Source organism: Myotis myotis, unplaced genomic scaffold, assembly GCF_014108235.1.
Source record: "Myotis myotis isolate mMyoMyo1 unplaced genomic scaffold, mMyoMyo1.p scaffold_m19_p_9, whole genome shotgun sequence".
Lineage (NCBI taxonomy): Eukaryota > Metazoa > Chordata > Mammalia > Chiroptera > Vespertilionidae > Myotis > Myotis myotis.
Genome location: NW_023416401.1, coordinates 29,248,354 through 29,262,705, shown reverse-complemented (window position 1 = coordinate 29,262,705; position 14,352 = coordinate 29,248,354). Strand labels below are relative to the sequence as shown.

The window sequence follows — 14,352 nt, the reverse complement described above, 5'->3', positions numbered from 1 at the left end:
AAGAGAAGGATTAACCCAGAAATAGGCCAGGCCGCAGTGATGGCGAACCTTTTGAGCTCAGCGTGTCAGCATTTTGAAAAACCCTAACTTAACTCTGGTGCCATGTCACACATAGAAATTTTTGGATATTTGCAACCATAGTAAAACAAAGATTTATATTTTTGATATTTATTTTATATATTTAAATGCCGTTTAACAGAAAAATCAACCAAAAAAATGAGTTCGCGTGTCACCTCTGACACGCGGGTCAGAGGTTCGCCATCACTGGCGGTAGGGGCTTCGAGAGGCGAGGGAGGGGGATGAGGCGGGAGAGGGATGAGGTGCGAGGGACCCCTTGGCCAACCTAAGTCCTTACCCCGGCTGTGGCTGTTTTCTCTCCTGTGGAGATGACAGCGAGATTCTCACCAAGCATGAGCATGGAGGTACTCTGCTGCTGTCGCCCACCCGCTCGCCTTCCCACCATGAGGCTCTCTGGCCCCATGGGTTCTGTTAGATTCACTCCTGGCCTCTCCTCCCCTTCCAGGGGCATTCTGCTAGGAGGCCTCCATTTCAGAACGTGCAGGGCGCAGGGTGAGCCTTGTCACCGGTTAATGCAGTCTGCCCCCCTGCTGGGCAGCCCCGGGTGGGGGGTGGGGTGAGCAGGGGGTGGGGTGAGGTCCGGGATAGCCCAGATTCCCGTCCCACCACGTCCCCACCTTGGGCCCCTGGGACTAAACTTTCCTCCAGAGTGGCAACCACATCAGTGACTGCGCAGCAGGGAGGGAGGTGGGTGGGTCTTGCGGCCTGGCCGACAGAGGGCTCGGTTTTGCTCACTGGAGAGAGTACCCATCCCACCTAAGAGCTGCGGTCGCGGACGCCAAGAGCCCAGGGCATACAGAGCCTCACGACCCTGGACAGGGCGCTTTCCCTCCTCGGGCCTTGGTTGACCCTCCCGGAAACGAAGGTTGTGCTCCCACCCCAGGCCCACGGAGGCCGGGCCCTGCCCCTGGAGACGCGGACTCGGGACAGCCCAGACCCGGGAGCTACCCGGGACGTCCTGCGGGGCCCCCCGCATGGAGCCATTTAAGGCCAGCAGCTGCATCGCGCTGGGAAAGCGCGCAGTGGGCCCAGGAGGGCGCGCGGCGCGGGGCAGAGCGCCCCCTGGAGGCCGCGGCTGGCCCCGCCCCCATGCCGGCCCCGCCCCCGCCAGCCCGGTCCCGGCCTCGGGCCGCGCAGGCGCATCGCGTGGCGCTCCGCGGGCGGCGAGATCGAGGCTGGGCTGCAGCCGCGCGGCGCTCGGCGCCCCATTCATGCTGGGCAGCGGCGACGCGGCCACGCAACGGAGCCGGGGTGCGGCGGCGGCCTGGGGCTGGGCGGCCTGCGCAGCTGGGGCGGCCCCGCGGCTGGGCGGGCGGCGGCGGCGCGGGCGGCGGGGCGCGGCGATGGCCGGCGGCGGGGCGTGCCCCGGGGCAGCCGGTGAGTAGGGGCGCAACTTTCCCCGCGGCGCGGCGCGGGGGCGCGGGGTCTCCGCGAGGGCTCCCCGGGTGGGAGACGCCCTCGGGCCCGCGGCGGCGGCCTCCGCTGGGCAGCGGCGTGCGACCGGGCGGGCAGGGGGTGTGCGTGGGGAACTGCGGCGCGCGTGTCCGCGTGTCCCTGCGGCTGCGGCCCGTCTCCCGCGTGTGTCCGGGCGCGGCCGCGGCGCCGGCGCTTAGCTCGTCGTGTCCCCGCTGGCCCGGAGTCGGACCCGGCCCAAGGCCTCGCGCCATTGGCCTCTCCCCCGGCCGGGCCCGGCCCGCGGAGCTTCGGGAGGCAGCGCTCGGTGCGGGCGCCGAGGCTGGGGCCGCCGCTGCCCTCTCCTCCAAGGCAGGAAAGAAAGTTTGCGGCGGCCCCGCGGGGAGGGCGCTTGTGGGTGCCCAGGCCGCGCCCGGGGCTGGACCGCGGTCGGACCTCGGGCCGCCGGCAGGGCCGGGCTGGGCTAGGCCGGCCCCGGCAGGGCCGCGGGAGCCGGAGGAGGGCGTGCGGGGCTGCGCCCCCAGTTGGCCCTCAGGGCCCCAGGGTGGGAGCTGGAACCGCTCCCTCCGGACCCCACGACCCCCTTCCCCCCTCCCCCCCGTTGCTCTCTCTGGCCTGGGGCGCCGGGAGGTGGGTGCTATGTCCGCCCAAGGCCCGCAGGGCCGCGCACCCAGGCTGGGAGGGGACGGTCGCCCCGCTCGCTCGGGCCTCCTAGGACTCCCCCTCTCCGGGCCTCTCCAGGGTCAGCCTCCTTCCCTCGGAGGCTTCCGATTGCTTCCTGAAGGGTCCGGGCCTGGTGTGCGCCGTGGCCAGGGCAGCGTGGCTGATCGCGGGCTGCCTCTGGGAAGGGGAGCGGGGCTCCAGGGAGTCCCTGCCTGCTGTGAGATCCAAAGTGCAGTCGGGGAAGGGGGGTGAGAGGGGCTCCAGTGACGGCTTAGAGCCCGGAGCTGCCATTCCTCTTTTGTGGGGTGCTGGGGCCACGCCCCTTGAAAGGAAGGGGTGTGTGTGTTGGGGGTGATATGGACAATGCCTTTGCTCCCTGAGCCTGAGCTCGGGCACCTTCTTCTCCGCTGGGGCCGGTTTTCTGGGTCTGCGCAGGAAAAGGGGGTTGGGCTCAGCCTTTGCTCCTCGCCCCTGTGGAGCACCCCCAGTACCCCGGGCTCCTTCCCTGTTGGTTTTGGGCTGGACAGGAGAGACCAGGTGTGCACCAGGCAGCCAAGACCCTGCCCAACCCTTGAGGGGCAGCACCCGATCCCAAGGCTAGAGGCAGACCATTCTGCTTCAGGGCCAGGCTGCAAGTCAGCCTGGGGGGGTGGCACCAATAGGCCCAGCAAGGGCATTTCAGGCAGGTGACGGCATGGACAGAGGTTTCACAAGCCCCTATGTGTTGAGGTGTGTGCTTGGGAGTGGGGGGACAAGTGAGATGCCGTGGACAAAGCAGATAACCATTTTCAGGCCTCCTGTGGCCCCGAGGTCATTGCCTCGGCGTGTGGGTCTGCCAGGAGCAGAGGGTACCACCTCCAGGGAAGGCCAAGTGGTGGGCACTTTTCTGAGACGCAGGACTCCAGTGCCCTGTCCAGATCTCTGTAGGTCTTGGTTCCTGAGGGCTGGTCTGGTGGCAGAGCAGGCATCTTGGGACCACCTCCCGAGGTCCCTGTTTGGGGAGGTGGGGTGGCAGGCAGCTCTTTGTCCTGGTTGATATGGTGAACCACTGGGTAGGATGGCCATATCTTCTCAGTCCCCTCCCTGCTCCACACGGTCCAAGCCCCAGAAGGACCCAAAGCCAGGGATGTGGGGCTGGGGCTCTCCCTCTGTGAAGAAGGCTCTGAGTGAGTGAGGGTCTTTGTTTCTCAGGGTGAGGAAGAGTGGTGGAGGGGCCACTGGGAGAGGGACAGGGGACATTGCTCTCTGTTGCATAGCTGGGCCTATCCTGCCCAGGAGTGGAACATGCTGTGCCAGGCCTGTCTGCTTCTATCCTGGCCTCTCTCTCCCTTGCTCACCCCCAGTTGACACACCCTATACCAGTTCAGCTTCCTCCTCCCGTCTGACTCTGACTGGGCCCCAGGAAGCTGCAGTCATTCTCACTGCCCCCTCCAGGAGGTTCCACCACAGGCCTTTGCTCTTGCTGTCCGACACCCAGGACACCCCCTCCCCCACCAGCTCCCACTGTGCTGGTCCTTCTAGAACTGGTGAATAGGCTCCCTGGGGAGCTTCCCTAGACCACAGTGGCTGGTTCTGCTCCCTCCCAGCAGCAGGGCACAGCATGTGTGGTGCTCCCTTCCCCTAGCCTAGCCTGGTCCTTCCCAGCACCCAGCAGCTCCGGAATGAATGCATTTCTTCCTGGGCAGACCGGAGGTATGTGGGAGTCCCAGCAAGTCTGCTGGCTGTCCAGATCTCTGTAGGAGCGTGGGAATCAGGCCCTGTCCTGCCTGGACTAGCTGGGTGACCTTGGTCTATCTGAGCCCTGTGCACCCTATCTCTAAGATAGGAGAAGTGACCCAGACATCTTTGCTGGCCCTTATGAGATGGTGAGGATGAGGGGCCCAGCCCTGGATCCCCCTTTTCCTGGCTGGCAGCCCCATCCCATTGGCCTGTCCCTTCTCTTTTCTTCTGGGCGGTCTCTGTTGTGGGAGAAGAAGAGAGGGGGGATGAGCCCATGGGGTGTGGACCCAGGGTTTGGATGGTGGCTTCTTCAGCTGGGTCTCTCCTGTTTAATATAAAAAGTAGGGCCCGTAATTGCATTAAGATGTGTATAATTATCCCAGAGGAGGGGAGAGCCCAGCCCCTGGTAATTGCACGTCTGCTTTGAACTGATAAACGGTGAGTGATTCATGTTTTCTTTGGAGTTCACATGTACTCAGCTTTTAGCCCAGGCCTTGCTGCCACTGTGAGAAGCCTTTTCTCTGGTCTGCCTTGGGCTTCTGTGCTGGGGGCAGGGTGTAGAGGGCTGGGGACTCCTCTCCTGGCTGCCAGCAGAGGTCCCTGATGACTGTAGTTCTTGGGGCTATGTCTGGGCAGAGATCCTCAAGCAAAGGCAGCTGACATTCTGCGGGGAGGATCCTGCAAGGCAGCACAACCTGGTTTTCTTGCTGGTGGGATCCTGGCTAATGCCTCTCACTTCCTGAGCCTCAGTTTCCCTATCTGAGCAGTGGGTGTGGGCATCACTGGGCAGAGGGTATGAGGAGAGGGAGGACAAGGTGAGGGAGCAGGTCCTGCTCTGTCCAGGACCCACTCATTTATTTATTCATTTATTCACAAGTATTGGCTCCTGGGGTCAGCTTTGGGGATACCCTGGCAAATCACAGAGCTAGGCCCTGTTCACAGGGAACTGTCATTCTAGTGGGAGAGTGTCTGGGAAGAATAAGTAACAAAGCCATTAGCAAGTCTTATGCTGCAAGTTCAAACTGGGTGACTGATTGTGAGGGAGCAGCTGCTACCTTTAGCTAGCAGGTTAGGGGAGGCAGCTGAGCCGGAGCCGGAGTGTGGGAACAGGGGAGGGGACAGCAAGTTCAAGGGCCCAGGGGAAGGCAGACATGGAGGCCTAGAGGCCTCTGGGCCTTGTCTGGTAGTCAGCTGCCAGCTCCCAACCTGGTCTTGGCAGAGGGTCCTTTGGGCCTCAGCTTCCCAATCTGTAACATGAGGTATCAGGCTATATTAGAGGCATTCTCTGGGAGCAAAGGATGTGTGCAGCTCTCGCCAGCACCTGCCTGCAGTTGGTGCTCAGCATCTCTGCGGTCATTCTCCAGCCAGGAGTTGGGTGAGAGGCCCCAGTACATCTGGCAGAGCCAGGGTAGGGCCCTTGCTGGCATGGAGAGGGTACTCCTGCTGGTGGCACCTTGTAGGAGTGCCCTGACCTACTCCCTTTTACCCATGAGAAAGAAACTGTTGTCATTCCCATTTTACAAATGGAGAAATGGGGCTGCATGGCTACAGCAACAGAGTCTGGATTCAAACTAGTACCTGACTGTCAGCTTCTGGGCTGGGGGGGAGATGAGACTTTTCCAGAGTAAGAGGAGGCCATAGCAGAATTGGGGAGGGGGGCTGGTGACCTTAAATGTGGTTCAGAAAAGTGGCCTGGGCTACTGTGTGGAGACTGGGCTGTAGGTGGACATGAGCAGAGGGTGCCAAGTGTGCTGTGGTCATCCAGGTGGGAGAGGGGTGGGCAGATTAGGGGAGATTTAGAGGGTGAGTGTGACTTGGGGTTGGAGGGTGAGGATCCTGGGCGTGCCTGGGTCTGTTATGAGAGTGAGTGGTGCTGGGAGCATGATGAGGTAGTGGTGGAGAGGCGGGTGGAGGTGAGCCTGGGGGCTGTCAGATTGGGCTCTGGGTGGGGGTAGAAGGGCTAGAGGTTGGGGAGAGAGAGCCACTGTTGAGAGGTAAGGTTCAGGCAGCCTCTGTTCTCTCTTATCTTTGAAGGAGTTTCTCTTTCCTTGGAGTTGGGTTAAGGGTTTTGAAGGGGAACTCAGAGGCAGTTCACTAGGTCACCTGGGAAGGGTTAGGTGGGGGCACCTGTTGGCTGGGGATGCGGATGGTAGATGAGACATGCACACAGCTTGGTTTTTGGATCAGTCTTCAGAGTACAGGGGCTTGAGGTCAGCAAGGGGCTGGCCCCAGGGCCAAGGTGACCCAGATTGCCTTCTGCCCTCACTGAGAATTGCTGCCCATATGTCTTTGTCTGCTGCGGGGGTAGGGCCTGCAAGTAGGATTATCCAGGGCCTGCAAGGGAGCACTTGTCCCCAGAGCCTTGAGTGGAGGCTGTCACCCACCCTAGGAGCTTGGAGCTTGAGGGACTTGCCCCTAGGACATGGGGAGGTTCTGAGTCAGGAGGTGATGACTCCCAGTCTAGACCCCCAAGCCCTTCTCACCTGCCTCCTTGTTCCTGGGTCCATTACTTTCTTCTGGCTGGCAGTGGTAGGCCTAGGCATTCATGATGCATGTCTGGTAGCCAGATAGGAGTCCTATGCTACATGTTGGGGTCACAGGCTTGGTCTTGATGACTCCTGGTGCACCCCTTGCATTTGCAGGGTTTTAGGCCAGGGAGGTGTCCTCTCTGCACCTCTGGCTTCTCCAGGGTTAGATCGTGCCTGTGGAGGTGGAGGATGGGATGCCCCAGCCTAGACAGGCACACCAGAGAGCTCAGCAGGTATGTGGGTGTGTCTGCCCTCTAGGAGTAAGGTCTTGCCCATGCTCACACCTTCTTTCATTGTTCTCCCTGCAGGGCTGAGGCTCCTGGCCCCGTGATGCACATCCCTGCAGGACCTGAGCACCGAGGCCTGAGGCCCAGGCCTGCCATGCCACTGCTACGTCTGAGCCCGCGGGTGCTCCTGATGCTCTTGCTGCTGCTGGGGGTCATTCGGGCAGTGGTGGGTGCCACTAGGGCTGGCGGGGGTCGTCAGCCTGTCTTCCGCACCTTCTCAGCCAGCGACTGGGGCCTCACCCACCTGGTGGTCCACGAGCAGACCGGCGAGGTATATGTGGGCGCGGTGAACCGTATCTACAAGCTGTCGGGGAACCTGACACTGCTGCGGACCCACGAGACAGGCCCTGTGGAGGACAACGAGAAGTGCTACCCACCGCCCAGCGTGCAGTCATGCCCACATGGCCTGGGCAGCACCAACAATGTCAACAAGCTGCTGCTTTTGGACTATGCTGCTAACCGCCTGCTAGCCTGTGGCAGCGCCTCCCAGGGCATCTGCCAGTTCCTGCGGCTGGACGACCTCTTCAAGCTGGGTGAACCGCACCACCGCAAGGAGCACTACCTGTCGAGCGTGCGTGAGGCGGGCAGCATGGCAGGTGTGCTCATTGCCGGGCCGCCCGGCCAGGCCCAGGCCAAGCTCTTTGTGGGCACGCCCATCGATGGCAAGTCTGAGTACTTCCCTACACTGTCCAGCCGCCGGCTCATGGCCAACGAGGAGGACGCGGACATGTTCAGCTTTGTGTACCAGGATGAGTTCGTGTCGTCGCAGCTCAAGATCCCTTCAGACACACTGTCCAAGTTTCCAGCCTTCGACATCTACTATGTGTACAGCTTCCGTAGTGAGCAGTTTGTGTACTACCTCACTCTGCAACTGGACACACAGCTGACCTCGCCCGATGCTGCCGGCGAGCACTTCTTCACTTCCAAGATTGTGCGGCTATGTGTGGATGACCCCAAATTCTACTCATATGTCGAGTTCCCCATCGGCTGCGAGCAGGCCGGGGTGGAGTACCGCCTGGTGCAGGATGCGTACCTGAGCCGGCCTGGCAGCGCCCTGGCCCGCCAGCTAGGCCTGGCTGACAATGAGGATGTGCTGTTCACCGTGTTTGCTCAGGGCCAGAAGAACCGTGTGAAGCCGCCCAAGGAATCGGTGCTGTGCCTGTTCACGCTCAGGGCCATCAAGGAGAAGATCAAGGAGCGCATCCAGTCCTGCTACCGTGGCGAGGGCAAGCTCTCTCTGCCCTGGCTGCTCAACAAGGAGCTGGGCTGCATCAACTCGGTGAGTGGGCACTCTGCCTCCTTACGGTGGCTGCTCCCGCCCTGCCAGCCTCACAAACTGGACAGCCTTGGCTCTGTGTGACCCCATTCTCCTCTGAATAACAATGTGCCACTTGCCCTGTGCCAGGTGCTGCCGCTTGCCCATTGTTTCCCAGAGGGTAGTGGTTGGCCTCAGAGCTTGCTTGCAGCTCTAGGCTGTCCTCTTCCTTTAGGAGGTGTGGGTGGGAGGAACAAGTCCCTGTTGGACAGAGTACTGACCACGTGCCTGGCATTGTTCTGGGTGCTTGCTGGCCCCTTCTAGTCTCTATTTTTCAGATGAGATCTCTGAGGCTCTGAGATCTCTGAGGAGATGAGGCACCAGACAGCATCTCCCCTCACAGCCCCCTGTTAAGAGCTGTGCTCACTCTTGTACTGGGTGCCAGGCCATGTGGGATCTGATGACACCAGCACTGACATTGATGCTGTCTGAGCACATGGATACTGGGAGCTCAGTAGCTGGCAGCTGTATCTCCTGCCTCTAGGCCCGGATGGGGCCGGCCTGGGACCAGCTGCTTTTTGGGGAGCATCTCGTGTGCCCAGGTGGTAGCAACAACTTTTTTCCAGAGGAAGACACCAGGCTTAGAGAGGAACTTGTTCAGGGTCGCAAGTGAAAGAGCCGGGAATTCACCCAGGTTGGGGACTTCCAGAGCCAGGCCTCAGCCCCACTGCTTCTGCTGCCCGGGATTTGCTGGGTTGCCCAGAGAAAGCCCAACCCCACTCTGGCCTCAGTTTTCCCATATCTATAATGGGAATGACACTTGTTTGTCTCTGGGGCAGGTGGGATGGTGAGGGTCCCCTTCTCATGTCCAGTGCAGTGGGGGCCTCATGACAGGGCCAGCCTCCACATCAAGGCTCTGGGTACACTAGGCAGATGCATTGTTCATTCTCCTCTTGGCCTTTCAAGGAAGGCATTCTGTCTCCATTGTACAGATGGAGAAACTGAGGCTTGGAGGGGCAGTGCCTGCTGAGGCCACAGTATGATTTTCATTCCTTGTGCCCATGGCCAGGTCTGCCCCTTTCCTGGGCATTGTTCCCACTTTCTCCTCGCATCCCCTCCAGGACCCCAGCCCAGCCCTGACCTTGCCTCTCCTCCTGCCCGTCCCCTCCTGGCTCCCAGCCCTGGTGGTCCTCTCCCCCTGCAAACCTCAAACTCTGAGCCTGCTACCCAGGGGACCAGCTGTCCCCTTTTGCCCACCTAGAACCTACCTCTTTCATTCTGCCCTCCTCCCTCTGGCCTTGGAACAGCCTGCACATTCCCTGTGCTCTGGTCTTCTCTGTAATTTCACACTCATCACCTCCTCAGCTGGACCCTTCCCTTGCCTTTTGGGTTGATCCTTGTCTCCTCTCTTGAATAAAACCCTACAAGACAGTTTGTGGTCCACAGCCCCCTCCAGGGCTGTCCCCTGCCTCTGTGTGGCTATCACTGGAGCAGTAGGCCTGGTCCCTGGTTGGCTGTTCCCTGACCTTCCCCTACCTGCTGCCTCCTTCATGCCTCCTAATCCAGAATGGGTGTGGGGCCTGTGTGTAGTGTGCATGTGAGAAATGGGTCCAGCCCTGGGCCTGCTGGGCCTCAAGGAGCCTTGGTTTCTCCATCTGTCAAATTGGTTCCCACTCTCAGATCTGTGTGGGTGGTACCCTGGGCCACATCCCTTCTGTATGGCCATGTGCTTGCCTATGAGGACCCTCTGTGAGTCCCTTCAGTTAGTAGAGCTGGCTGGTCCTGGCTTCGAGGCCCCACTCTCAGGGAGAAAGTGTTTGGGGCAGGCAGGGCAGCCTAAAGTCTCACCTCTCTTCTCCCACAGCCCCTACAGATTGACGATGACTTCTGCGGGCAGGACTTCAACCAGCCACTGGGAGGCACAGTTACTATAGAGGGCATGCCCCTGTTTGTGGACAAGGAGGATGGCCTGACCGCCGTGGCTGCCTATGACTACCGGGGCCACACTGTGGTATTCACTGGCACTCGAAGTGGCCGCATTCGAAAGGTCAGGCCTGGGAGTGGAGGTGGGGGCAGGGTAATGGGGTGGATGGAGCTGGGGGTAGGAGACAGCATTGCTCCGTGACCTGGAGGCCAGATCCAATGTATGAAGGGGTGGGGTGCCGCCCCTGTGTTAGGCTCAATGACCATGGGGACTCAGACAAGGGGTAAGTGTGGGCCAGGGTGCCTCAATGGGCCCCTACCTGCCTTCCCTTGGTCCTCCTGTGGGTCAGTGTTGCATTTGATACTGTAAAGGCTTTGGCTGGACGGTCAGGGTTTGTGAGAGGGCTGGCCATCCCACCATCCTCCTGGGGCCTGGAGATGCTGGCTCTGCTTGCTGAAGACACATGGTGACTTGGGAAGTCTATGTGTATGGGTGGTACAGGAAGGTGTGCCTGCCCCCTCCCCTCCTGGAGATCCAGTGTCTGCTAAGGTCGCCCTCTGCTGTGTGGGAGGCCCGCCCCCCCCCCGCCCCCCTCCCCACCTTTGAGGAGGCAGCAAGGTCAAGGGCAGGGCAAACGGTAGTGCCCCTCACCCCCACCCGCCATTGGCTGGGTGAGTGGAGTGTGGTGACTCACTGCAGAGTGACAGGGACCAGCTCCAGGACCATCCCCTGGACTTCTCAGGGTGAGAATGGGGTACTGTGGGGCAGGGCCTGTCTGGTATTTCCAGGTTTCCTTCTTACCAGCAAGTGTTGGGCTGAGCGGAGCTGTTATGGAACTAGGCTTGGGAGGGCTTCCTGGACGGGCAGGTGGAGTGAGCCACCTTTTGGATCAGGCTGATTTGGTGGGACCAGGGTAGGGCTGGCCTGCTGTGGAGGAAGTTCCCAGGGCATCTGTAGGATGGGGGTGCCTGGGAGCCCAGAGGGTCAGTGCAGGGGTGGAGTCTGGCGAATGAAATAATAGCTGTCCTGTGGCCTCATGCTGACACAGCTCCCTGCTGTGCACCATGGGTGGGGGCTGGGCTAGCCTGTGCTCTCAGCTCCCATGTGGGGTATGTAGGAGAGGTCTCCCATGTCTGCATGGTGGGAATCATGTTCCACTCCTCACAGACTGACTTCTGAGAAGGGGCACCCCCCAGCCCAGCTTTGGGCTGCTGACTGAAGACCACCCTGGGTGCTGTGGGTTTCTGCTCACAGTGACTGTGAGGCTGAGTGCCTGCCCAGCTAGCTAGTGGGGACGGAGGGAGGCCAGTGCAGACCCTGCCACCTTCCGCGTAAGCCCCTGTGCCCTCATGTTGAGGGTACAGCCTATGGCCTGAGTGGGGCCTTTTCCCTTCCCAGGGGTAAGGCCCCCACTCAGCATTCACTCCTTCCTGCCCCAGGGAGGACACACAGGGCTGGGGGAGCAGGGGAGAGGGCCATCAGAGCCTCTGTGGGGTGTGTTGCACAGGTTGTGCCTGGAAGGGGCCAGAGGACCTCCCCCTGAGGTGGGTGCATGGGAAGTGCTGGGGGAGCCCCTTGGAGACATTCCACATGGTGTCCCAGCAGGAGGGCAGGCTCCCCGGGGCTGGGAATGCCTCTCCCAGTCTTTTGATGGCTGATGGCTGGCAGGCAGCTGGCTGAGGTGCTGTATGTGCCCACAGACCACCCTGCAAGTCTGGGAGAACAGGTTAGTCCAACCCTATTCTGCCTGCCACCCCCCATACACACACTCCTCACTCTGTGCCCCAGGGCCTCTTCTGGGTGGGATCTGGGTGGGAGCTTTTGAGTCCAGTTAGTCCTGCTCTCCTACCTCTCTGACCACTCCCACAAAGGAGAAACTGAGACCCAGCATGTGGACTGTGGCGCTGGACTTGGGCCCATTAATGAGAAGGGGCTTAATTGGGCATTGGGAAGCCACAGCCAGAAGTCCCCTTCTTCCTTTCCTCGCCCTGCCCCGCACCCCCATACCTGTTTTACAGACCCCATGGGTACCGGCTCCTTTCACCCCTGGACTCATCAGCTGGGCACCACACACTGCGCATGAATGAACACTGCCCTTTCTGTATGTGGGGTCAGTCATGTCCAGGCTGTCCGCCCAGTGGTGGCAGTCTGCAAGTTGGGGATCCTATTGCATTGGTTTTGAGGCTCTCAGAAGTGTGCCCCTGCCTTACCCCTAGACTTGCTACCTGCACCCCTTCCATCCAAATGTACCTCCCCCAGTAGAGGGTGGCTCGGTAGGCTGTTGTATTGCTGTTCACACCCCAGTCTCGAACAAATGACTGAGCGTGGTGTGCTCTCAGCTCTCCCCCTCACCAGCTGTGTGACCAGGAGCTGGCCAGTTCAGCTTCTCTGAGCCATGGTTTACTGAGTGCAGTCTGAGGAAGGAGAGAGGATGTGCAGGCAGGCCAAGAGCCTGGTGTGCTCCCGCTCCCACTTGGGACATGCAGTGAGTGCTCGTGTGCTGGTGTCTCAGAGTCCTCACAGCAACCCTGTCATCCGATTGACAGATGAGGAAACTGAGGCATGTAGGTGGAAGTTGCGGGCATCCAGGGTTACTGGCTCCAGGGTCCTAGCTGTGACTTCAGCCTCTCTACCTTTTGTATGGGTCCCTGGAGGACAGGAAATGGGGGCCCCGACTTCAGTGACCCGCTCCCGCTCCCGCTCTGAGTAAGCCTAAGGCGGCCCCTCTCCCGGGGACACCCCATCCGCACCCCCCTCCCACCTGCTCCTGCCTCTAGTTGCCAGCCTGCAGGGCTCTTTCTTTCCACAGCCCAGGACATCAGCTTAGGACCAGGCCGAGCTCCAGCTCCTGTGGCCCAGCCTTCTTCTGTCTGCCTCCCCCTCCTAGAAACTGGCTCAAATCCCACCCCAGGGCATGTCTACAGGTAGAGGATAGGAGCAGGGTGGGGCTAGGGGGAAAGGGTGCCCCCCTTTGCTCCTCAGCTCGGGTTCCAGTCCCAGTCTGCCCACCCTAGCTCTGTGACCTCCCCTAGGTTCCCAAGCTAAGCCTCTAGCCTTGACCGACTGCGAAGGATGCCTGCTCACTGGCACATGCCTCCTGGGCTAGGGACCAGCAAGCATCAGCAGAATTCACTCTCCCACCTCATCCTACCCATGGGGGTGGCTGTGGTCTGAGGGCTAGGGCCCAGGCAGGGAGGGCCATCGGGTGCTCTCTGTTTAGCCCGGCTCAGTGCTGTGCCACCTTCCTGCTCAGCTGCCCAGCTATCCAGCTACCTCTCCTCTAGGCCTTAGTGAGGACTGGGTCCTTCCTGCCCTGGAGGTGGGACCCCAGGCCTGGCCCTACTGTGTGAGTGCAGTGGGCACTGCCTTCCTGCCCTCTGTTCTCACCTCATGCTGGGGTCTGGGGTCCCCACCCATTGCTGACCCAGGGCAGTACCTTCTATGCTGGACACACCCCTGCCTTCCCCAGCCCTGGTCCTTCTTGGGCTCTTTTTAAAATTTTAATCCTCACCTAAGGATATGTTTTTATTGATTTTAGAGAGAGGAAGGGAGAGGGAAAGAGAAACATCGATTGGTTGCCTCCCATGCATGCCCCAACTGGGGATCGAACCCACAACCATTCCCAGGTATGTGCCCTGGGAATCAAATTAGCAACCTTTTGGTGCATGGGATGATGCTCCAGCCAACTGAGCCATCTGGCCAGGGCCTTCCTGGGTTTTAAGAAGTGACTGAAGAGCTCCAGGGGTGTGGTTGGCTCCTGGGATAGACTCTTCCAAATGTTGTATAAAATTGTAGCTGATTAATACCTGCCAACTTCAGCTGGTCAAGGCTTACTGGGGGTGCCCCCTAACTCCCCTCCTTTTCCCTAGAGGCCCTGCCTGCCACCTGCTACCCCCACATAGGCAGCCCACCCTCCTGGGCTTACATGCCCCCAGAGCCCCAGCCCTGCATATAGCCCCTCCCACTCCCACCCCTCCTGTGGCCTTTGGGGACCTCCTTGGCCTTGTAGGAGTTCCCAAGGTAGCTCCTGGTTTGAGTCTTTCGTAGTCAGCTCAATACCTGCACTGGGTGGGGAGAAAACAGGTCCTGGACTCCTGCCAGTGGATGCCCCAAGAAAGATGTTGGGCAGGCCCAGGCCCCAGCGCTATTTGTGAGACTGCACCTTGCTGTGTGGATAGCCAGAGTGGTTCTGTGTTATGGTGGTGGCTTGTGCTCCGCACGTGTGTGCATGATGTTCTACTTTGGGGCGTGGTGGTGTGTTCCTCGTGGGTCTGACAGCAGTGCTGCTTCACCAGTGTCTGTGCCCGGCTTCCATGACCGCAGAGCCGTGTTTCTATCAGGCTTCTCCCTGGGAGTTGGGCTGCCGGATCTGCTGTGGTTTTTACATCCTGAACCTCCAGGTGTTTTCCAAGACTAGGTGGGGGGGGATGTGTGGCAGAGCCTGGTAGGGTGGTTGGTCAGCAGACACTCATGCTCATGCCAAGT

General features: G+C 60.4%; 1 protein-coding gene across 5 annotated transcripts in view; it reads left to right on the top strand.

The window, feature by feature from the left end:
* The first annotated feature begins 1,243 nt into the window (after nt 1-1,243).
* PLXNA1 (plexin A1) overlaps nt 1,244-14,352 on the top strand; it is a 53,696-nt gene continuing 40,587 nt past the window's right edge. Inside the window, exons 1-3 of one of the 5 annotated variants that reach the window (XM_036321089.1) lie at nt 1,244-1,455; nt 6,710-7,967; nt 9,808-9,990. In XM_036321089.1, coding sequence (XP_036176982.1) covers nt 6,732-7,967; nt 9,808-9,990 — 1,419 coding nt within the window. In that variant the 5' untranslated portion in view covers nt 1,244-1,455; nt 6,710-6,731. Of the gene's footprint in view, nt 1,456-4,177; nt 4,312-6,709; nt 7,968-9,807; nt 9,991-14,352 lie in introns of those variants that run through there. The other 4 variants (XR_004969783.1, XM_036321088.1, XM_036321086.1 and 1 more) reach the window with 4 other exon arrangements.